At 41.1% G+C, this 24,058-nt stretch overlaps 1 protein-coding gene across 1 annotated transcript in view; it reads right to left on the bottom strand.

Moving 5' to 3' along the window:
- Window positions 1-6,921: 6,921 nt before the first annotated feature.
- Window positions 6,922-24,058, bottom strand: part of AADAC (arylacetamide deacetylase) — a 40,430-nt gene continuing 23,293 nt past the window's right edge. The window contains exons 2-5 of the mRNA XM_075861506.1: window positions 20,944-21,166; window positions 12,102-12,171; window positions 10,178-10,349; window positions 6,922-7,562 (exon numbers count right to left, since the gene is read on the bottom strand). Coding sequence (XP_075717621.1) covers window positions 6,954-7,562; window positions 10,178-10,349; window positions 12,102-12,171; window positions 20,944-21,166 — 1,074 coding nt within the window. The 3' untranslated portion in view covers window positions 6,922-6,953. The remainder of the gene's footprint in view (window positions 7,563-10,177; window positions 10,350-12,101; window positions 12,172-20,943; window positions 21,167-24,058) is intronic.

Genomic DNA, 24,058 nt, shown 5'->3' with positions numbered 1-24,058 from the left:
GGTCACTTCACCTCCCAAAAAATGGAATAAAAAGAGATCAAAAAGTTGCATGTACCTAAAAATTGTACTGATCGAAACTACAGTTCGTTACGCAAAAAATAAGTCCTCGCACGGCTTTATTGATTGAAAAATAAAAACTTTATGGCACTTAGAATAAGGGAACACAAAAAGTGAATGATTGTTTACAAAACGTATTTTATTGTGCAAACGCCATAAGACATAAAAAAAAACTATAAACATCTGGTATCGCCGTAATCGTATCGTCCCGCAGAATAAAGTGAATATGTCATTTATAGCGCACGGTGCACGCAGTAAAAAAAAAAGAAAAAAAAAACAATTGTAGAATTGCTGTTTTTTAGTCACCACGCCACCTAAAAATAGAATAAAAACTGATCAAAAAGCCGCATGCACCCCAAGAAAACTACAATGGATTCCTCAAGGGGTCTAGTTTCCAAATTGGGGTCACTTTTGGGGGGTTCCCAATGTTTTGGCACCACAAGACCTCTTCAAACCGGACATGGTGCCTAATAAAAAAGAGGCCTCAAAATTCACTAGGTGCACCTTTGCTTCGGAGGCCGCTCCTTCAGTCCATTACCGCCCGAGGGCCACATGTGGGATATTTCTCAAAACTGCAGAATCTGGGCAATAAGTATTAAGTTGCGTTTCTCTGATAAATCCTTTTGTGTTATAAAAAAAATGGTATAAAGAGGATTTTCTGACAAAAAAAAAATGTAAATTTCACCTCTACTTTGCTCTAAATTTTTGTGAAACACCTAAAGGGTTCATAAACTTTCTACATGCTGTTGTGAATACTTTGAGGGGTCTAGTTTCTAAAATGGGGTATTTGATAGGGGTTTCTAATATATGGGCCCCTCAAAGCAACTTCAGAACTGAACTGGAACCTAAAAAAATAAATAAATGAGGCAATACTTCGCTTCTTACATTATACTGATAATGAGCCGTGCCCACCCCGAGATGACCCCAGTTTTGACCGTTTGTATAAACGGAGACCCCTATTAGACCGTTTCAGTGCCCGGTTTTCCCAAGCATACACCCCCGAGAAGTGTATTTCTATTGATGAGTCCCTGGTACATTTTAAAGGGAGGGTTCAATTCCGCGAGTACCTGCTGGGTAAGAGGGCAAGGTATGGCATGAAGATGTATAAGCTGTGAGAGTGCATCAGGGTATACCTACAGGTTTAGGATATATGAAGGAAAGGCCACCCCCAAACCAGACTGCATCCTGGACTACAATAGGTACATGGGAGGGATGGACTTGTAAGATCAAGCCCTGAAGCCCTACAGCGCCATGCGGTGTGGTATAAGAAGCTGGCCGGGCACATCATACAGATGGCATTGTACAATACGTACGTGCTACGTCGATGTGCAGGCCAGACGGGAACTTTCCTGGAATTTCAAGAGGTGATTATCAAGAACCTAATCTTTAGGGACCAAGAAGGGGGGCACCCAGTACTTCTGGAAGCGAGCCCACACGCATCGTACCAGGGCAACACTTTCCAGGAGAAGTTCCCCAAACTGGCAAGAAGGGAAAAAGTCAAAAGAGGTGCAAAGTCTGCTATAAGAGGGGGATAAGGGATGACACAATATATCAATGTGACACGTGTCCCGAATAACCAGAGCTCTGTATGAAAGTGTTTTAAAATTTATCATACATCCCTTGGTTTATAATTTACCCCAATTTTACTTACCCTGATGCACTCCACACAGCTTATCCCCCCTCATCTTTCCCCTCTGGGCCCTGCTGTGTGTCCAGGCAGCTGATAACAGCCACATGTAGGGTATTGCCATACCCGGGAGAACCCACATTACAGTTTATGGGGTGTAGGTCTCCGGTCAAAATGCTCACTACACCTCTAGATGAATGCCTTAAGGGTCTAGTTATTAAAACGGGGTCACTTCTTGCAGGTTTCAACTGTACTGGTACCTCAGGTGCTTCTGCATACATGACTTCGCACTAGAAAATCCCCAGTAGGCCAAATAGTGGTCCTTTCCTTCTGAGCCCTCCCATGGGCCCAAACCGCAGTTTATCACCACAAATGGGGTATTGCGGTACTCAGAACAAATTGTGCAACAGAATGGGGTATTTTGTTTCTTGTGAAAATAAGAAATTTTCAGCCAAAACTACATATTATTGAAAAAAAATAATTTTGTTTTAATTCCCAGCCCAATTCAAATAAGTTCTGTGAAAAAACTATGGTGTCAAAATGGTCACAACACCCATAAATGAATTCCTTGAGGGGTGTAGTTTCCAAAATGGGGTCATTTGTGGTGGGTTTCTATTGCTTTGATACCTCTGGGGCTCTGCAAATGCGACATGGCACCCGAAAACCAATCCAGCAAAATCTGTACTCCAAAGAACACACAGCGCTCCTTTCCTTCTGAGCCCTCCCATGGGCCCAAACGGCAGTTTATCACCACAAATGGGGTATTGCCGCACTCAGGACAAATTGGGCAACAAAATGGAGTATTTTATTTCTTGTGCAAATAAGAATTTTTGAGCTAAAATGACATATTATTGGAAAAAATATATTTTTTTTAAATTCCCAGCCCAATTCAAATAAGTTCTGTGAAGAAACTATGGAGTCTAAATGGTCACATTACCCATAAATGAATTCCTTGAGGGGTGTAGTTTCCAAAATGGGGTCACTTTTGGTGGGTTTCCATTGCTTTGATACCTCTGAGGCTCTGCAAATGCGACATGGCACCCGAAAACCAATCCAACAAAATCTGGACTCCAACAAACATATAGCGCTCCTTTCCTTCTGAGCCCTCCCATGGGCCCAAACAGCAGTTTATCACCACAAATGGGGTATTGCCACACTAAGGATAAATTGGGCAACAAAATGGGGTATTTTGTTCCCTGTGAAATTAAGAAATTTTGATCACAAATGACATTTTATTGGAAAAAATGACATTTTTTTCATTTCAGAGCCCAATTCAAATACGTGCTGTGAAAAAACTGTGCGGTCAAAATGGTAACAACAACCCTAAATGAATTCCTTGAGGGGTGTAGTTTCCAAAATCGGGTCACTATTGGGGGATTCCTACTGTTTTGACACCTCAACACCTCTTCAAACCTGGCATGCTGCCTAAAATATATTCTAATAAAAAAGAGGACTCCAAATGCACTAGGTGCTTCTTTGCTTCTAGGGCTTGTGTTTTAGTCCACGAGCGCAGTAGGGCCACATGTGGGACATTTCTAAAAACTGCAGAATCTGGACAATACATATTTAGTAGTGTTTCTCTGGTAAAACCTTCTATGTTACAGAAAAAAAAATGAATAAAATTGAAATTCAGCAAGAAAAATGAAATTTGCAAATTTCACCTCCACTTTGCTTTAATTCCTGTGAAATGCCTGAAGGGTTAAAAAACTTTCTAACTGCTGTTTTGAATACTTTGAGGGGTCTAGTTTTTAAAATGGGGTGTTTTATCAGGGTTTCTAATACATAGGCCCCACAAAGCCACTTCATAACTCAAGAGGTACCTTAAAAAAAAGGCTTTTGAAATTTTCTTAAAAATATGAGAAATTGCTGTTTATGTTCTAAGCCTTGTAACGTCCAAGAAAAATAAAAGAATGTTCAAAAAACGATGCCAATCTAAAGTAGACATATGGGAAATGTGAACTAGTAACTATTTTGGGTGGTATAACCGTCTGTTTTACAAGCAGATGCATTTAAATTCTGAAAAATGCAATTTTTTCAAAATTTTCTCTAAATTTTGCAATTTTTCACCAATAAACACTGAATATATCGACCAAATTTTACCACGAACATGAAGCCCAATGTGTCACGAGAAAACAATCTCAGAATCGCTTGGGTAGGTTTAAGCATTCCGACGTAATTACCACATAAAGTGAAATATGTCAGATTTGAAAAATGGGCTCTGAGCCTTAAGGCCAAAACTAGGCTGCGTCCTTAAGGGGTTAACTCATTTTTACTTTTTTATTAGTCCCTCTAGGGGACTTCAACCAGCGATCATTAGATCGGTTGCACCATATACTGCAATACTAATGTATTGCAGTATATCGTGATTCTGATAGACATCTATTAAGCGCTTCCGGAGGCAGGGCTTAATAGGTGTACAAAGATGGCGGACCTGGGGGTCTTCATTAGCCCCCAGGCAGCCATAGCAACCATCGCGCCCCCGCAATTGCGTTGTGGGGGCGCTATGAGCTGGATTCTTATTTTTATGTGCAATGTATAGAAGCAAGGCCGGCGTCAGCACCTGGCGAACCCGAGCAAGTGCCGGGGCCCACTACCATTGGGGGAGGCAATCGGCCCGCCAGGTGCTTATGCTGCCGTCATGGCTCCTTTAGGGGTGGAATCCCGGCCAGAGTGTTGCAGACGGTCTGGCCGGGGATTCTGCTCCTGGAGAAGCCCCTGACGTCACAGTGCATATATGGGTGGCGACGTAAGGAGCACCTCCTGAAGTGGAATCCCTGGCCAGAGCGTTGCCGACGCTCTGGCTGGTGATTCCGCTCCTGGAGAAGCCCCTGATGTGACTGTCCATATATGGACAGTGATGTCAGGGGATTCTCCTGGAGCGGAATCCCCAGCCAGAGCATCGGAAATGCTCTGGCTGAGGATTCCACTCCTAGAAAGCGCCCCAAAAGGGAGTGGGGCTGTGTTTCACTACCAGGGAGGCGGCCTGTGGTTCACTACCAGGGAGGGGGGCTCAGTGGCACTACCAGGGAGAGGGCTGTGTGGCACTACCTAGGATGGGGGCTGTGTGTCACTACCAGGTAGGGGATCTGTTTGGAACTACCAATGTGGAGGGCTGTGTGGCACTACCAGGGAGGGGGGCTGTGTGGCACTAACTGGCGGAGGGGCTATGCATCACTACCTGGAAGGGGGCTGTGTGGCACTACCTAGGAGGGGGGCTATGTGGCACTACCTAGGAGGGGGGCTGTGTTGCACTACCTAGGAGAGGACTGTGTGGCAGTACCTGGGGGGGCTGTGTGGCACTACCTGGGAGGTGGGCTGTGTGGCACTACCTGGAGGGGAGTTTGTGGCACAATCTATGGGGGGCACGGTGGCACTACCTACAGAGGGCACTAAATATATGGGGGCACAAAATGGGGGCCTAACTTCTATATGGCGCATAAACAAGGCCTAACTTCTAAATGAGAATTAGAGATAAAGCCTGCAGAGGGGAAAACGGCTAAAAAATAAATTGCCATAACCAAATCATATAATGGCCATAAATAGACAAATACATATAAGCTTATTTTGAAAAGTCACCTGAAAAGTTAGGTACGCTTTAACGTCAAGCCAGAATTAGTAATGTCAAAGTGACAGCATCACATATGGGAGGAATAACTGCAGTGCATTTTGGGAAGGCTTTCTGCATTGCATTATAGGAAATTCCACCCTAGGTCATGTGATCCTTTTTGTAATCTGTAAAATGGCATCAAACGCTTGCCAGCGGCCACCATTTTGCCGCAATTTGTGTGCCGCGAACCACAAAAGCTTCAGAATTCAGCAAATTAGAAACTTTTGGGAAATTCGGACCGGAATTCGATTAGTGTAGAATCTATTTGCTCATCTCTATCCAGCTTCTAAAATCACCTACATCTCAGGTACACGAGATATTTGAAATAAATTACGTGCTTAAAATTTAGTCACACTACAGCTAAAAGTAAATAAAAAAAAACAGTAATTCGGCATTCTACCAGTTTGCTTATTTTGTAAATTAAATTTATATAATTTTTTTGCCTCCAAAAATCTTTTGTATGTCCATTTTCCTTATCCTTATGAGATACAAAAACAGATATCTGTTATGTCTGGTGCAGTATATAATATGGCAATAGACATACTGAGATGCTACTGTAGAAATGTACTAATTCACAGTGTTAGTTTAAAAAAGAAAAATACTATTTTTATTTGTAAAAACAGTACATAGAATCTCCAATAAAAAAAAGGTGTATGAAAGAACAGCAGAGAAAAATCATACCTTCACTTACTTACAAACAAAGCTTTTCAAATGACATCATAGAACAAGAGTTACTCCTGGGTCACAAATATTACATGAATAAAATAAAGTATGATTCCAGTCGGTCAGCATAAATTTGCCTTGAATCGCAAGTGCTCCAATTGCCCTGAAAACTCGTGTGTGACTCTCTCATGTCTTCTAAGACTGTATCCAACCCCTTTCACGCTCTTTAAAGAGAATCTGTCACATTACATTTCATAGCTTATATGCGCTGTGTGCCATTAACAGTGTAGTTAAGATCATTGTTCACCATTTATAGTATTCTGAAAGGATGTTCGATACCTTCAGTAATAAACTCTAATGTTTCCCCGCACTGTATGTAAATAAAGTGTAAGGACTCGGCTTTCCCACTGTTCAACAGCAGCGACTGAGTAGCCGTGACTTACCGTACATTATAACCATAAAGCTAAGCAGTGGAAAAGGAGTAGCTTGGTGAAAACAAGCAGGCAGCACATAGTCTTTTACTGCGCATACGTGGGATTTACGATTTGTGCGCTAGGAATCTCAAAAGTTTAGGATTTTTGCAAATCCAAAACATTTAGGTAATACGGAAACAAACTCTATAAGTTTGGAATCTATTTGCTCATCTTTATTGTTTCGATATCAATAAGATTCTGAGTATCGAAGACAAGCTCCATTCACATTTGGTTCGGAGGCTCTGTTTGGACCCTCCGTCGCAGATTGCATCAAATGCGGACGTCATGTGATGGATATGTCACAGTATTGAATTCCGTTTTTCTGCTCCTATGATGCAACAGAAAAATGTAATTCTTAGCAAATCTGTGAATTCAGCCTAATGGCAATTGGATAAGCAGTCCTTAAATTTTAAAAGACACATGAAGACAGGAGCAATCGTAATATACTGTATATGGCTCTCAGATTTCAGTACGTGCAGGACGTGACACCCAAAAACAATAAAAACGTTTTATTGGTTTAGACTTATTACAGGTTGTTATCGAGCCAGTTTAAGTATTTATCCACTATACGATGAGCTATAGAAAAATCAAATGGCCAACTGTTCATTAAAAGTATACCATGGAACACACTGTCATAGTGTTCATGTACTACATGTACCCCAGCTTTTCTAAGTCTTGACACATACATAAAACCATCATCTCTCAGCACATCATACATGCAGGTAATTACATATGTCAATGGCAGACCGATCAATTTTTCATCTTCAGCCAGCAAAGGAGATGCTCTTACATCCAGAAGTCCTGGGTACTTTTTAACAAAAAATGTATTCTGGTTGGCAGGCATATTGTAAACATGATTCTTTTTTAGCTGTTCAGGCAATAAAGTACTCCAGTTTGCATACTTCAATAAATGGGCATCTTGAGATGGTATATGTTTGTTAGACATCATTGCTTCAAACAGTGAACGATCCGTGGTGAAGTATTCACTCCAGAAACGTATCATCAGTGTCTTGGAGAGTATAGGCATGTAGGCATTGTCTTTGTAAGATGGAGTACTAAGATCAAACGCTTGGAGAGCTGGATATATTAACAATTGAATCTTGAGTTTCACCTTGACTTGAGGGTCATGAAGCAGCTGTAGAAATCAAACCCATATGTTAATAAACAAATTGGCGGCTGTATAGGAGTCAGCAACTATTTTATCACATATGGAGTCAACATGTTTATTTTTGTTACAAACATTGAGATACTTCTGAAAGCTTTCATTGCAATCTGTTTTGCATGGACAAGCTAAGGCCCTGTTCACATCTGTGTCAGGGCATTTCGTTGTCCTGCTCCGCCAGAGGAGCAGAACAAAGAAATGCCAGATGCAACGGTTCCGTTGCAACATGGACATCACCAGCAGCCTACACAACCCATTGACTTTAATGGTTTCCGTCGAGTTTCCATCGGGGTGTCAGTGCTTTTATCAGAAACAATAGCGCAGCATGCTGCGCTATTGTTTCCGGTAATTTCTGTTGGACCTTAACGAAGTCTCCAACGCAGATGTGAACAGCCACTAAAAGGAAGACAAAAGGCAACAGAAATAAGTCTTTCCATGTTGTATACATGAGGGCCAGGTATAAAATCTTTTGAAAACGGTTCCATGGCTATATAATCAAGGGCAAATATAAAAAGGGCTTCTCGTACAGTAAATAGCTAAAATCTCTGTAACAATGTAGCTATTCCAAGCTAAACCAGCACTAAGTTATGGTGAGTTTAGGTAATATGATTTTTGTGCAATGCATTCAATTCTGAACTTATTTGATGATTATTTAATTCCTTTGAAATTAATCTGATATTTTTGGAATGCCATTAGAATGAATGGTCACCAAATAATGGGCCCCAAACAAAGTTATATATGATATATAAACTTAAAGTGTACAATTGTTTACAATCATAACAATTGAGTTATTATGGAAATTTTAATGTGTAGATCCAAATTATTGTCTTTAGAATGAATCTTTACCCAAAACTATACTATTATTTCATTATTATTAATTTATTTATTTTCCTGGTGAACCATGTTCATGAGATCTTCTGTGTTCTGGCAACCGCCATCATAACCTTAAAATTAATCAAAAGTATTCTTCATTCTGGCCCCATTGCTAGCATTCTAGTATTCTCTTTCAGTAGCTGCTGACCTTCCCTGCTTCTTAAAGAGTTTATCATGTCACATTTGTGAAGTATAAAATTTCGGACCACCCCTGATTTCCATAACGAATGGGTTCAAGAGAATCAAAATCCTGTTGGCACTGCTCAGAGGTTTCTGAAAATCTGACACAAAATTCCAAGCAAACTTTGCTTGGAATGTGTCAGATTTCCAGCAGCAACAATCTCTGAGCAGTGTAAACTGATTTTAAGATTCCTATAAAGCACATTAGTTCTAGAAGTCAGTAGTGGTCCGATTTCACAAACCTCACCAATGTATTGTATCTGTGACATATCAAAAGATCCTTTTAACTGCATTTCCCCACTAATTTAAAGTGTTCCCTTCTTGTGACTGCGTCCTATGGCTGAGTTCACACAGCAGCGTATCAGCCCTGTGCGCCACAGGGAATTCCAGGCGATAAACCAATTGGCTGTGGTGCAGTTTTTTCGCCCGGATTGTCCGCTGCAGAAAATTGCGGCATTCAGCCTTCCTGCTAGCAGGCCAGCCTCCTAGGATCACATTTCATCCCAGGAGACCGCTGGAGCCTTTGGTTGGCTGCAGTGGTGGTTACATGGGATAAAGCGTTATCCCAGGAAACCGGCCCTCTGACATCTTCCAGACTGGCCTCCTGGGATAACGTTTCATTCTATGTGGCTGCCGCTATAGCCTGTGATTGGCTGCAGCGGTCACAAGGGATGAAACGTCCTCCCTGGAGACCGCCCTGGAGGAAGAAACACAGACTTTTGGGTAAGTATAAGATTTGTTTTTTTTATGAGTTGTGTTTTCTTGCTGCGGAATCGCTGCGAACCCACCACAAAAAAATGCAACAACTGCTATTTGTTGCGGGTTTTACCTCCCCATTGAATTCAATGGGGAAAACCGGCAACAAATAAGCAGCGTTTACGCAAATACAATTGACATGCTGCGGAATAAAATTCTGCACCACGTGGGAATTTCTGAGCAATTTTTCCGCTCAGTATTTACGCAGCATGCGATGAGATTTGTTCTATCTCATCCACTTTGCTGCTACTGTATTATGCTGCGGATTTTCGAATTCCATTGCGGAAAATCAGCATTATTTATGCAACATGTGAACTGACCCTATTGGCAGTTTTTTCTATCTTGGGTATGACTCTCATTCACAGTTCCTCTCATCAGGTGCCATTTGTTTAAAACAGCTGTTAGAAATATTAGACAATATGAGAATTTTTTTTTATATTTTTAAAGGATTTATGTACATGGCAAGGCTGTGTGCACGAACCCTGTCTGAGAGCACACAGAGTCTGTGCATGTCCACATTATGTGTGCTTCTAGTGAGCATGCCATGATTCTTTTTATACAAATTCCATGAGAAAAAACCTCAGTTCGCCTCCATATAAAATTTAAGGTACATTGATATACAAGCTATTGGAGCTGTATTATGGATCCATACAATACGGATTGGTAATACTGCAGTGTGCATGAGGCTGCAATTAAAACACATTATGAGAAAGTTACATACATGGGTATTATAAACAAAAACACCGGAAATTGTCAGATAATAAAATTAGCAGTGATACCATTTGTGAAACAGCGGCAGCTAAGTTTCCTCCAGCGCTGTCTCCAGACACAGCTATTCGATTAGGATCTACAGAATACTTTTCTAGAAACTTTTCTTGCAGACAAAATGTAACTAGGTTGTACACATCATCAAACTGGATCGGGAAGTGAAATTTTGGTGCTAAACGGTAACTGCGTAGAAAGGAAATTCATATTAAATAAAAGATGTCGAAGGACCTACACAAATATAAAATCCTATAAGACATTTACAAATTAAAATAGAAACAAAAATCAAGAGCTATTGAGATATTTGTGTAATCGGCAATGTATTTTAATGATATACACTAGAATAAGGCCAAAATACTTTATTTTTTTTATATTGTCCTCATCTCAACCTGGCAGCCGCCGCGACGAGCCTCATGCCAGGGCTGACATGGATTCTGGGCAGCGCAAGCACAGGGAGCACAACCTCTCTGTCACTCATAATTAAAGATGCCTTATTTAAAACAGTAAGGCACTGGCCTCAGTGCCAGTTATAGCTTTCCTGTCCCTAGATTTGCCTGCATGTCCCTGCTATAGTATTATTATAGTAATATTATATTTGACTCCGGATTGCTTGTCTTCTCTTTGGCTACGCCCTTTCTATATCGCATACCCGGCTATGCTACATGACGGTTACTGAACCTTGTTTCATCTAACTACATTCCTGACTCGCTTCCTTTATGAATAAAAGTGATTTAGAAACTAGGCAGCAATTCGGGTAATACAAATATATTTGGTAATTGCTAATAAAATTTTTTGTCATCCTTTCTCCTTAAACGTAGGGCATATTCAGATGAGCGTGTTATACATCCATGTGTTGTCTGTTAAAAAAAAGAGACAGCACACAAACCAATGCAATACAATGTGACTGTTCACACGGCTGATGTTTTAACAGACCGTGTGAAGAGCCCGTGAAAAAATAGGACATGTCCTATTTTCGTCCGTTTTCACGGATCCCTTAATACACTCAAGTTTATGAGGGATCCGTGAAAACGTGTCCCTCTTGGCTGCGATTCAGACTTGAGAAACGGACGTTTTTCACGTCCGAGTTTGCATTTTTTTGTCTGAATAAGCCCTAAAAGAGGACCTGTTACTAGGTCATATAAGTTGAACTGGTTAACTAACCTGAATAGCGCTGTCTCCCTGATTCCAGCTCTGTTTTGTTTTTTTCCTGGGAACCCCCTGTTGTGTTGGCTTACTATAGCAAATTAGCATATAGGAAGGACAACGGGGTGGAGCTAGATTCCATGCCTCTCATGCTGACCAATCAAGGTGAGGCAGCTTGAGGGTAGACTTTCTCTCCCTCTGGAAGAAAAACACATCTGCGGCATTTAAGGGACTTGAAAGACGTGATCGCAGAGTGCCGATAGCTTATCATGGCAGCTGGACACTTAACAAAGGCCCAGCAGGTCTTCAGTAGGTGTCTGCCAATTAGGTCATGGTCTAATATATTGCCTGCTAGTGATAAACTGACAGGAAATAATGTTTTGGAATACTAAGTTTTCCAAAGTATTATGTCAGAAAACAGGATTGCAGCTTCAAGTCCCTTAGTGAAAGAGATTGTTTTTTTTTCCCATTAATTTTAATCTAAAAGTACCCCCCCCCCCCCCACTCCCTTCAAAAAAAATATTTCACATCTGATGTGGAAGACTGGAAAAATAAATAAATAATAAAGGCTCGGAGATCGCTGTCAAATATCCAGGGCCAGTATACGGTATATAAACAATTGCCTTTATGTTAATAATTAGCGATTTTGCTTGTGCTTCAGCATGACTGAGGATCAAAAGTTTACTTTTAAGTCACATGCACATATTTTGGGTCCCTGTGTGTAGTGCGAAAGGTCAGTTTTAAAAAAGGAACAATAATAACAATGCCAGCTTGTGAACAGCAGGCAGTACCTACTTGACTGACACAATAACAGCATTTAGCTGATGTGCGGATTGTCTTGATAGCTGATCATATGGCTGCATGCCTGCAGGAAATTCAAACAATGAACAAGTATCAGATTAGTACTCAGTATGAGAAAATTACATAACATTCCAATATCTGTAAGGACATTGAAAGCCTTGAAATATGACTCCTTAAGGATACATTACAAATTAAATATTTTATTATACAGTTAGAGAATTTTACATCTGCTATGTTTTTCAATAAACAAACTCCAAGAACATACTTCTTAAGGGCTAGACAATGTTTAAACAAACATCCCCCCATAATAATGCAGGCAACTCTATAAATATGTGAACTATACCGAAAAGACAGAGCATATAGCCATGTGTATATAAGAATATAGCAAATTTATTTGACAAATAAGGCAGACAATACTAAAAAATCATGTATAGACAAGACTGCTATGTTGGAACCTGAACTATTTAACCTTCTAACGCTATTGATGAAGTGTGCATGCGTGCTGCGGCTGCTGGTGGCGATGCCTTGCCCCCTCCGGTTCATTTGGCGCATTGCTCATGTCCGGAATTCCAGTCACGCGTTGGGAACCTGGATGTGCGCTCCAGTGTTTGGAGTCGGAAGTGAGGCATGCCTCTCCTACGGTCGCGTCAGCAGGCATGCGCCGATAGTTCGTTGGTGCGGTATTTTGCATTGGATACACCTGCTTTCAACACTATATAAGGGTCAGACACCATCAGGACACAATATTACCCCTGAGGAAGCTCATCTTAGCGAAACGCGTGTTGGAGTTGTTGTGGTCGAGCGAGTTATCTCTTCCTATCTGCTGTAATGTGTAAGGCTGTTCACTGAAGTATACTTTTTTGCACTGGCACTTTTTCTCCCCCCCCCCCCCCACTATAAAGCTACCTATCAAAACATAGACCCATTTGGGGTCAATCATATATTCTGTATGAACTTACAACAGCCTTCTAACTTGTATATGTATTTTCACTAGAGTCTTGTCTATTCATGTTTTTTTTTAGCATTGTCTGTCTTATTTGTCAAATAAATTTGCTATATTCTTATATACATATGGCTATATGCTCTGTCTCTTTGGTATGGTGATATGTTTTTCGTTAGCTTTTTTCCCTTTTCCTCTATCATATCTGCATATTACTTTAACCTCTGCTCCCTGGTTCACTCCTTAGATGACAGGCACGATGGGCAATGACAGTGATCTTCATTCAGGACCTTATTTACCATTTTCACAGGCCTGTTACTCTTTTGTATTGTACTATTATACCGTTTCCTCACCATCTTTGATTTCCATATGTTCACTCCAGACCTAAAGAGGCTCTGTCACCAGATTATAAGTGCCCTATCTCCTACGTAATGTGATCGGCGCTGTAATGTAGATAACCACAGTGGTTTTTATTTAGAAAAACAATCAATTTTGACAGCGTTATGACCTATTTTAGATTTATGCTAATGACTTTCTTAATAGACAACTGTGCGTGTTTTTTACTTTTGTACAAGTAAAGCACTAACCAATATCAAAAAAATATCTTTAGTTGGAAAAAATTTAAAAACATACATAAACCATCATATACAATATAAAGCAACACATAATAAAAATGTAGTACTAAATATGTACACACTGAACAAAAAATGACCCCTTGAAAAAGCTGACGTCAGGGTGTCTTGGTGTGGTCTGTGGTTGACTCATTTAGGGGCAGACATGCAGAATATGGGTTGGTATTTGACATGGATCTGATCCTGACTTTATATATTTTTTATATCTTGGATCAGTCTCTCTGACTCTGTCATTTGTATTTTTTGTCCAGTGTGTACATATTTAGTATACCGCTAACTGTTGAGGTATTCTTGCACAATATTGTCAATACCTTGACAATACACTGTTTGATTCCATGGATGTATAATATGATACATTTGTTGCTCCAAGATACCACCACCACATTTGTATTATTTATTGTTTTATATTGTATATGTTGGTCTATGTATGTTTTTAAATATTTTCCAAATAAAGATATTTTTTTGATATTGGTTAGTGCTTTACTTGTACTATAGTTATTTACACTTCTAGTATTGTTGTCTATATATGTCTTCATAGGTATTCTATATCCAGTATTGACATATGTGGATGTTATTGCTGAAACAGGTTTTCTGTCTGGCCTGGCCTTTATAGGTATTGATATGTGTTTTTACTTTTTACCAAGTGGGCGTTGTGAAGAGGAGTGTATGATACTGACCAATCAGCCACCAATCAGCATCATACACTTCTCATTGGTCCAGCCCAGCTTCTTTCACTGCACAATCACACTGTAACAATGGGCTGGAACAATGAGAAGTGTAAGACACTGATTGGTCACTGATTGGTCAGCGTCATACATTCCTCTGTACAACGCACAGTTGGTAAAAAGTAAAAACACGCCCAGTTGTCTATTAAGAAACGAATAAGCATAAATCTAAAATTGCTCATAACTTGCTAAAAAATGATCATTTTTCTAAATAAAAACCACTGTTATCTACATTACAGCGCCGATCAGATTATGTAGGAGATAGGGCACTTATGATGTGGTGACAGAGCCTCTTTAATATAATTTGTAACTTAAGATAATGATTTTTTTCAAGTCATGCCCAGAAAAATAAGCAAGGTAAGGCCTCATGCACACGACCGTATTTTTTCCCACCCGTAAATACTGGCGTAAATACGGGTCCGGTGTCACACGTATTCCACCCGTTTTGCACCAGTATTTACGAACCCGTGCCCGTAAATATGGGTCCGGTGTCACACGTATTCCACCCGTATTTACGAGCACGTTTTTGGCAGCAAAATAGCACTGCACTAATCGGCAGCCCCTTCTCTCTATCAGTGCAGGATAGAGAGAAGGGACAGCCTTTTCTGTAATAAAAGTTAAAGAAATTCATACTTACCCGGCCGTTGTCTTGGTGACGCGTCCCTCTCTTCACATCCAGCCCGACATCCCTGGATGACGCGGCAGTCCATGTGACCGCTGCAGCCTGTGATTGACCTGTGATTGGCTGCAGCGGTCACATGGCCTGAAACGTCATCCAGGACGTCGGGCCGGATGTCGAGAGGGACGCGTCACCAAGGCAACGGGCGGGAGACCGGACTGGAGGAAGCAGGAAGTTGTCGGTAAGTATGAACGTCTTTTATTTTTATTTTTTACAGGTTTATACTGATCGGTAGTCACTGTCCAGGGTGCTGAAAGAGTTACTGCCGATCAGTTAACTCTTTCAGCTCCCTGGACAGTGACTATTTACTGACGTTGCTTAGCAACGCTGCCGTAATGACGGGTGCACACATGTAGCCACCCGTCATTACGAGAGCTCCATAGACTTCTATGGACTGTCCGTGCCGTTATTACGGCCTGAAATAGGACATGTTCTATCTTTTTCAACGGCACGGGCACCTTCCCGTGAGAAAACGGGAAGGCACGCGTCGCCAATAGAAGTCTATGAGCCCGTTATTACGGGTCGTAATTACGACCCGTAATAACGGGAGTTTTTACGGTCGTGTGCATGAGGCCTAAGTGCAGACCCTCTAATACACAATAGACCTGAAACTAAGCAATAGGGAACATGATTTTTGGAAGTGGGAACTTTTAAATCCTACTGTACTTCCTTTCTCTATAATTGTATGAGTTTAAGCTTCTCATATACGAAGGTGAGTCAGAAATTATCCGCAGACGACTACGCTATTCAATACCATAGTCGACTGCGCTATTCATTCCGTCAAAGTGACAGAACCATTGCACAACGGAGACAAACGGAAAATATTGGCACCAGATCCGTCACCATTGAAATCAATGGTGATGGACATGGAAACCTATGGTTTCCGTTTGTGTCTGTCAGAGCTACGTTCCAACGGAAAGCTCAGACGGAATGTCAGAACGGAGCCCTAGCGCAGATGTGAACGAAGCCTTATACATACAGAGGCAGTCCAGCCATCACCAGATCCGGCCATATTCGGGATTGGGCATGTCGGATTTTAACTACTTGTTCTACTGGGAGATAAGCCATTGTCAGAATAATCTCGCATTAGCTTGTCTTCCTCTCTTTCTATTGAATAAACATGCAAACATGGCCAAGTGAAGCATGCATGTTTATGGGGAGGTTGTGACAGATATTTCCCCGGCAAACTTATGTGTATGGCCACATTGGTCTTTTAACTGGGATCCCAACACCAGGAACTCCACTAATCGAGAAAACATGGGCCACCTGTTTAAAAGACAAATAAAACGTTTTGAGTATTATTTCAGATACATTTTTTACAGTAGATTGGGTCAATGGCCAGCAAAGTCCATCTCATATCCAAAAGTCATAAGCTTTTTGCCTTTCATATTATCCAAGCCTGGTGCTGCCTGAGCAGGAGACACAAGCATTATATATTGTGTGTAAGGCCTCGTGCACACGACGGTAGTGGTGTGCACGGCCCATGATTCTCGGCTCGGATGGCCACGGAGTGTGATCCGCTGGCCGCTCGCAAATCACGGGCCGTGTACATTCATTTTAATGAGCCTGGCCCGCAAAATGCGGCCGTAATAAGACATGGCCTATCTTTTTGCGGTCCAGGCTCCCGGGCAATGCAAGAGCCGTGGAAACCACAATCTTGTGCATGGGCCCATAGAAATTAATGGGAGCGCAATTCACCCGCAGATTCTGCGAGTGAATTGCGGCCGCAAAAACACGTTCGTGTGCAGGAGGCCTTAATCTTAGCTTGATCCCAGCTGATGTTCTAGTAAAAGAGACTTATAATGTATAACTGACTATTAATTCTCTCTGTAGCCTTTATTTCACGTTTAGGGTATGTTCACATGCAGTAGCAAAATCCGTCTGAAATTACGGAGCTGTTTTTGCCTGAAAACAGCTCCTGATTTTCAGACGTTTTTTTAAGAACTCGCGTTTTTCGGGCCGTATTTTACGGCCGTTTTTGGAGCTGTTTTTCAATGGAGTCAATGAAAAATGCCTCCAAAAACGTCCCAAGAAGTGACATGTACTTCTTTTGACGAGCCGTCATTTTACGCGCCGTATTTAGACAGCGACGCGTAAAATAAAGGCTCGTGGGAACAGAACATCGTAAATCCCATTGCAGGCGTAATTCGAGGTGTAAACGAGGAACATACCCTTAAAATATAATTTTGTGCAGTTAATTCAGATTTTTGTTTGTTTACCGCCCTTGTGTGACCCTTGAGAGCAACAAGCTTTATCTATTATAAGTGCAAACATGGACCTGGGCATTATGCTGATGTTGCTTTTCAATACATGATGTAAACACATTTGCAGACGCTGGGATTTTTGCCTACATTTTCCTAGACATTTTTCATCCTTTTTTTATATAAAAAAAAAAATAAAAAAAAATAAATAGGGTGAGAAACCTATCATTAGTGCAGCCCGTTCATTTCAGTAGATTTCTTTTGTGTGTCTCATTTGGCATCCATTTGTTAGTCTTGTCTTTTTACTCAGCGTAGAAAAAGCAGCATTCTGCCGTTCTGAACCCTTCCTCTTCATGACTGATCCTTAAAGAGATCCCACTGAGTTGTAGTGAGACAGATGAGAATCAGAATGAAAATAGATTCTTATACATTTTACCATAACATGGGATTTAAGATTCAGGTCATGAAGTAGGGGTAAAATCTATGATCTAGAAACATTGACTGCCATGGGGAAATTCTCCTCTGGGAAGATAAGGAGGTAAGGATGTAGAGTCGAATTATCTTACAATGTTCTATCCAGACACAATCTTGGACCACCCGCAAGTTAAACTGCTAAAATTTCCCCTGGCTTCTTTTTTTTAAAGTCAGCAGTATATGTGCAGGCATACCTCCCAAAAACTTATGCCAAGGGACTTAATTTTTGGATTCTAATAAGAGAAACTGTGAGTGCGTCCAGGCAGATATTTCACGCTCTAATTGGATTAGGGATATTATATTTCAATCTTGTTTTATCATTTGGAATAATGAAAGGTGCAGTATGTTTACTAAGCTACTCACCAACAAAAAAGCAGGCCCAGACGAAAACTTGGAAATCTGGTATTTGCAACAAGGGCTGATGTGCCTCAGAGAATAACAAGGATGCCATGATTTGCTTAGCTTTTAAGATGACTAATCAGTTAGTAGAAGAAATAAAAGCCATTGTGTGTTCTGCATCTTGTGCCATGTGCTGCAAATATAACCTAGGCCTTATTCACACAAACAAATTTCTCGCACATATGCTGTCCGTTTTAACAACCGACGGCACACTGACTCATACAAGTTCACACATCCATTATTTTTCAACGGAGCGGGCGTCCGTTGCAAGAAACTCTCGGCATGCCTTATTGAAATATATGGAAATCGGTGATTAATACTGTTGGCAACAAACATGACAGTTTGGACATGAACAGAAAATAATAATCTGACCCCATCTAGAATTACAGGAGCCATCTAACAAGACACCATACAATGTTGTGAAAGCTGGCTTAACATCCTAGTCTGGCTATTACTCAAGTATTAGGCTGGGTTCACACGAGCACATTAACGTCCGTAATGGACGAACGTATTTCGGCCGGAAGTCCCGGACCGAACTCAGTGCAGGGAGCCGGGCTCCTAACATCATAGTTATGTACGATGCTAGGAGTCCCTGCCTCTCTGCAGGACAACTGCCCCGTACTGTAATCATGTTTTCAGTACGGGACAGTAGTTCCACGGAGAGGCAGGGACTCCTAGCGTCGTACATAACTATGATGCTAGGAGCCCGGCTCCCTGCACTGAGTTCGGTCCGGTACTTCCGGCCGAAATACGTCCGTCCATTACGGACGTTAATGTGCTCGTGTGAACCCAGCCTTATTGTATGCCTGTCTGTAATAATGTTATATAATGTGATGGCCTCAATGATAAGGGTGCCAAGCTAATGTGGCAGCATTTTCTACTTACGCTGCGACAGAAAAATAGCCAATAAAACTCCTGTCCCCATGTCCATTTACACATGCACATTAGGTCTTTATAAAGTAAGAAAAAATTGTAAGGAACTTCTGTGAATAATGTTCTTCATAACAAACTATAAAAAAATATAAAGTACATTTCATGCTAAATAATTGCCCTGTAAGGGCATGTTCAGATGTGGCGGAATTCCACTACGGACAGGCCACAGTGGAAATCCGCAGCAGCCTTTTTTTCTTTTGGTTTCTTTTAGGTAACAGTTTAGATGTTGCGGAAAATAACAGTGCAGAGTTTAGGCTGCGGTGCAGAGTTTACACTCCGCAGCATGCATAGTCTGTTGCGGAAAAGCAGTGGATTTTCACTGCGGATTTCAGTCTTTGCAATGCAAAAGATAAAATTTGCAGCAAGCCCACTGTAATATCCGCCACGTCTGAATTAACTGTAAAATATGCACGTTTTACTGCAGATGTGTTGCGTAATTGCCGCGGATTTGCAGCGGACAAATTTCTGCCACGTCTGAACATACCATTATAGAGTAATCTAAAATTCACGTGGTTAAGGCTACATGAACACGTTGCAGAATTGAATTGGATGCGGAAAATCTGCATCAAAACAGTAGATAAACACAGGTAATTCCGCAGGTAAAATCTCCCAAATTTTTTTTTAATGCGTTTGTAAGTGCAGAAAACAGGAGCGGATTTTATGCTGCAGATTTCAGTGCATTTGTTAAGAAAAAACATGTCAGATACAATTCTGGACCAGAAACAAATGCTAAACTGACATGCTGCAGATTTTAAAATCTGCAACGCAGGTCAATTTACATGCGGAAAAACTCCACAATGTGTAGATAAGATTATTGGGCTCTCATTTACTTTCTAGTACTGTATTGCGCTGTGTGCTTTGTCGCAGGAAAATGGGCATGAAAAATCTGCACGTAATACGCATCGTGTGCTTGTGGCCTAATGACATGTGCACACACTGTTTTTTGCCAAGCAGAAAAAATCTGTTTTAAAATTCTTTAGCTCATAATCTAATAGGTGATATGTTACATGTATAATACAGGTGGTTTTCATTGCTCCATGTTCTATTTTACACTGTCCCCAGCGCCCGATTCCTCTGTGCCACTATATGCAGCTTGCTCAGGAACGCGGCGCGTCGCCAAAAGGCAGGGAAGCTCGACAGTTGTTTTCTAAATGGACTTCCGTTCCCTTACTACCCATAATGCATAGTGTTTTCTCTGGAGCGCGCATTATGACTGTCCAATCTCAAGCCGTCTGGTCTTAAACCTCTACTCTCTGTTAATACCTAGTGTTATTAGTAAGCTCTGTGCTGTCCGGACTTTGCTGTGAAGAGTGTGAACGGGAACAGGAACCGGGGGCGCGCATCAAGCTTGTTATGACACTTCCTGCAAATAGAGTCGGAAAGAACCTAGCTACAAACAGCTCAGAGGTGAGACACCTAGTGGCAGTGTGTTTAGAGTAATTTTTCACCCAGAAAACAACAGATTTGGTAATAAGAATATATTACACTTTTGATGGTGGCAACTGTGCCTTTATAGTTAGCGCAAATCAGTTGAAACGACAGGGACCATTTAAAATATTTTGAAGCAGATTTTGAAATGCAGGCATTTTTTGAGGCGTTTTTTTTAGCTGTTCCGCTTCAAAGGACGCTTTTTTCTGCCTCCCATTGGGAAAACCCTCCAAGATAGGGTATGACCCTTTTTTTTTGTATTCCATCACGCTTTCTGCGTCAAATTTAGTGTCAAAAAACGGTGTGAACTGGGTATAAGAGTCAGAGGTTTACTACACAATTTCTAGGCGTCCACATATAAAGAATGTAGAAATATATAAGCACATAATATTCTATGCAGTATCCTTCTAGATAATGTTACTTACTTGCACTTCCTAAGCACCAACCACCACCATGAATGTAGATAATTGCTCTTCTTAATGAGGTTGAGTGGCCTTTAGGTATATATACCCGTACTGGAACATTGCTAAACGATGTGTCTGTGACAATAACCTGGTCATTAGATGTGGGCTCCGTGCCTTCAGCATAGGTTAAAAGCATCATTACATCCATGTAATGCTTCATCCCAAACATCTCAGCCAAGGTACCCTGTGAGTAAGATATAAAACACATGTTAGCAAGCGATAATATAAAAACTAGCACAGGAGGGTCCTGAAAACTGTTGCAGGTGGTGTGTGCAGTATTTAAAAGCTGACACGCTTTTTGAGACTGCTTATGGTTTTACACAGAGCCCCGTGCCCCATTAGCTCTGGTAAGCTTCTCTCAGCTTCACTCGGGGGAAGAGAAGTTCATTGTTAGGGTATGTGCACACGACCTCTCTTCAGACGTAATGGAGGCGTTTTACGCCTCGAATTACACCTGAAAAGACGGCTCCAATACGTGGGCAAATATCTGCCCATTGCTTGCAATGGGTCTTACGATGTTCTGTGCAGACGAGCTGTCATTTTACGCGTCGCTGTCAAAATATGACGCGTAAAATGACGGCTCGTCAAAAGAGGTGAAGGACTCTTCTTGGGACGTTTTTGGAGCCGTTTTCTCATAGACTCTATTGAAAACAGCTCCAAAAACGGCCGTAAAAAACGCAGCGAAAACATGAGTTGCTCAAAAAACATCTGAAAATAAGGAGCTGTTTTCCCTTGAAAACAGCTCCGTATTTTCAGACGTATTTTGTTAATCGTGTGAACATACCCTTAGAGTTAATTCTATAAAGCTGGTACTGCTATATCAGACAATTGACCGTTATTAGCTGTAATATCGAGCACCATTAAAATTTATATATATGAAATGCATCTAAAATGTGCATTTGTTTTAAGAAAAAAATTTGCTTTTAATTGCAGTCTTCTACTCCTGCTAGCTACTGGTTTATTGTATCGGACCCATGCACCGGAAATGTTAGTTCTTATCATGAGAACATTTGCTCTGTAGAGTTACTGAATACATTCACCTTTAATTTCTTTCTTAACTTTGTTTAGTTAACATTATACTGAATTGGCTAATAGCAAACTATGCAGTGCCAACATTCTGTACCTGCGTTAGAGCCACCCTGATTTGAACTTGGTAACTTTGATTTATCTGTTGGGGAGATAACGTGTGCCCAGAGGCTTGGACCTAGCTCCAGAGTTGTGACTTCGCTCTTTTTATTGTTTAATTTTTGAAAGGTCTTATAATGGTAACCTGGCAGAGTTACAAATCCCATACCCAAGCCTTGCTTTTGTGTAGGAACCACCCTTATAATATTTATATATGCTTAGTACATATAAAAAGATATTTATCAGTGGGTGGATTGTTTTTATTAAACACATATCTGCTGAAAGTAGGGAAGCTGGGTGTATGAGCTTTCATATTAATTCAATCTCCGGACACGATATAGACAAAAGTATTGGGACACACCTCTTTTTTATTGAATTCAGGTGTTTCATTCAGTACCATTGCCACAGGTGTATAAAATCCAGCATCTCGTAGTGCAGTCGCCTTTACAAATATTTGTGATAGAATGGGTCGTTCTAAGGAACTCACTGAATTAGAGCGTGGTACTGTAAAAAGATGGCACCATTGTAACAAGTTAGTTCTTGAATTTTTTTTTAATATTATTGCAAAGTGGAAGCGTTTAGGAACCACAGCAACTCAGCGACGAATTGTCAGGCCACATAAAATTACAGAGCGGGGTCACCGAGTGCTTAAGTATAGTGCATAAAAGTCGCCAACGCTCTGCTGACTCAATAACTGCAGAGTTCTAAACTTCCCCCGCATTAGCATCCACACAATGACTTTCCGTCGAGAGCTTCATGGCATGAGTTTCAATGGCCAAGCAGCTGCATGCAAGTCTTACATCACCAAGCACAATGCCAAGTGGATGGAGTGGTGTAAAGCATGCCGCCACTGTACTCAGGAGCAGTGGAAACATGTTCTGTGGAGTGACCAATCACGCTTCTCTATATGGCAGTCTGATGGATGAGTCTGGGTTTGAGCGAATGCCAGTAGAACGTACCTGCCTGACTGCATTGTGCCAACTGTAAAGTTTGGTGGAGGAGGAATAATGCTATTGAGTTGTCTTTCAGGGGTTGGCGTTTGCCCCTTAGTTCCAGTGAAGGGAAATCTAAATGCTTCAGCATACCAAGATATTTTGGACAATTGTATGCTTCCAACTTTGTGGGAACAGTTTAGGGAAGGTTCTTTTCTGTTCCATGATGACTGTGTAAAAGTGCACAAAGCAAGGTTCATAAAGACATGGTTGGGGGAGTTTGGTGTGGAAAAACTTGACTGGCCGGCACAGAGCCCTGACCTCAACCCCATCGAACACATTTGGGATGAACCAGGACAGTGATTGCAAGTCAGGCCTCTCGTCCAACATCAGTGTCTGACCTCACAAATGCTATTCTGTATAATTGGACAAAAATTCCCATAGAAACATTCCAAAAATCTTCCTAGAAGAGTGGAAGTTATTTTCACTGCGAAGGGGGGACCAACTCCATATTAATGCCTATGGATTTAGAGTTGGATGTCCTAATACTTTTGTCCATATAGCGTATTAGCTCAATGCAGAGCTAGGAATTTCATTTAAGGTAGAAGATTGACTAAGGGACTTAAAGAACTAGATTTACCAAAATTACTTAAAGTTTTGAGCTTGTATTTTTTTTTAAATGAGCAAATCCGTAAAATTCACTTTAATTACAAAAGGCCCTATTATATGACATACAAGGCCCTGTTCACACTGAGTTTTTTTGCAGGTCAAAAAATCTGCCGCATTTTTTGGCCGCAGCCATTGAGCGCCGCTTGCAAAAAACACAGCGAAAACCGCTTTCTCTGCCTTCCATTGATGTCAACACCTGAAGAAAGGGCATGAAGCTTCTTTTTCCAGTGAGCTTTTTTTTTCCGCTTGCGGGGGAAAAAACGCCTCGGCCTCCCATTAAAATCAATGGAGGTGTTTTCGGCTGTTTTTTTCCATGGTTTCTGACGCGGTTTCTTTGTCAAAAACTGCGC

This window comes from Rhinoderma darwinii, chromosome 4 (genome assembly GCF_050947455.1).
Source record: "Rhinoderma darwinii isolate aRhiDar2 chromosome 4, aRhiDar2.hap1, whole genome shotgun sequence".
In the NCBI taxonomy this organism is placed as follows: Eukaryota; Metazoa; Chordata; class Amphibia; order Anura; family Rhinodermatidae; genus Rhinoderma; species Rhinoderma darwinii.
Note: the sequence above shows the minus strand (reverse complement) of the source record. Positions and strands in the feature narration are given on the sequence as shown.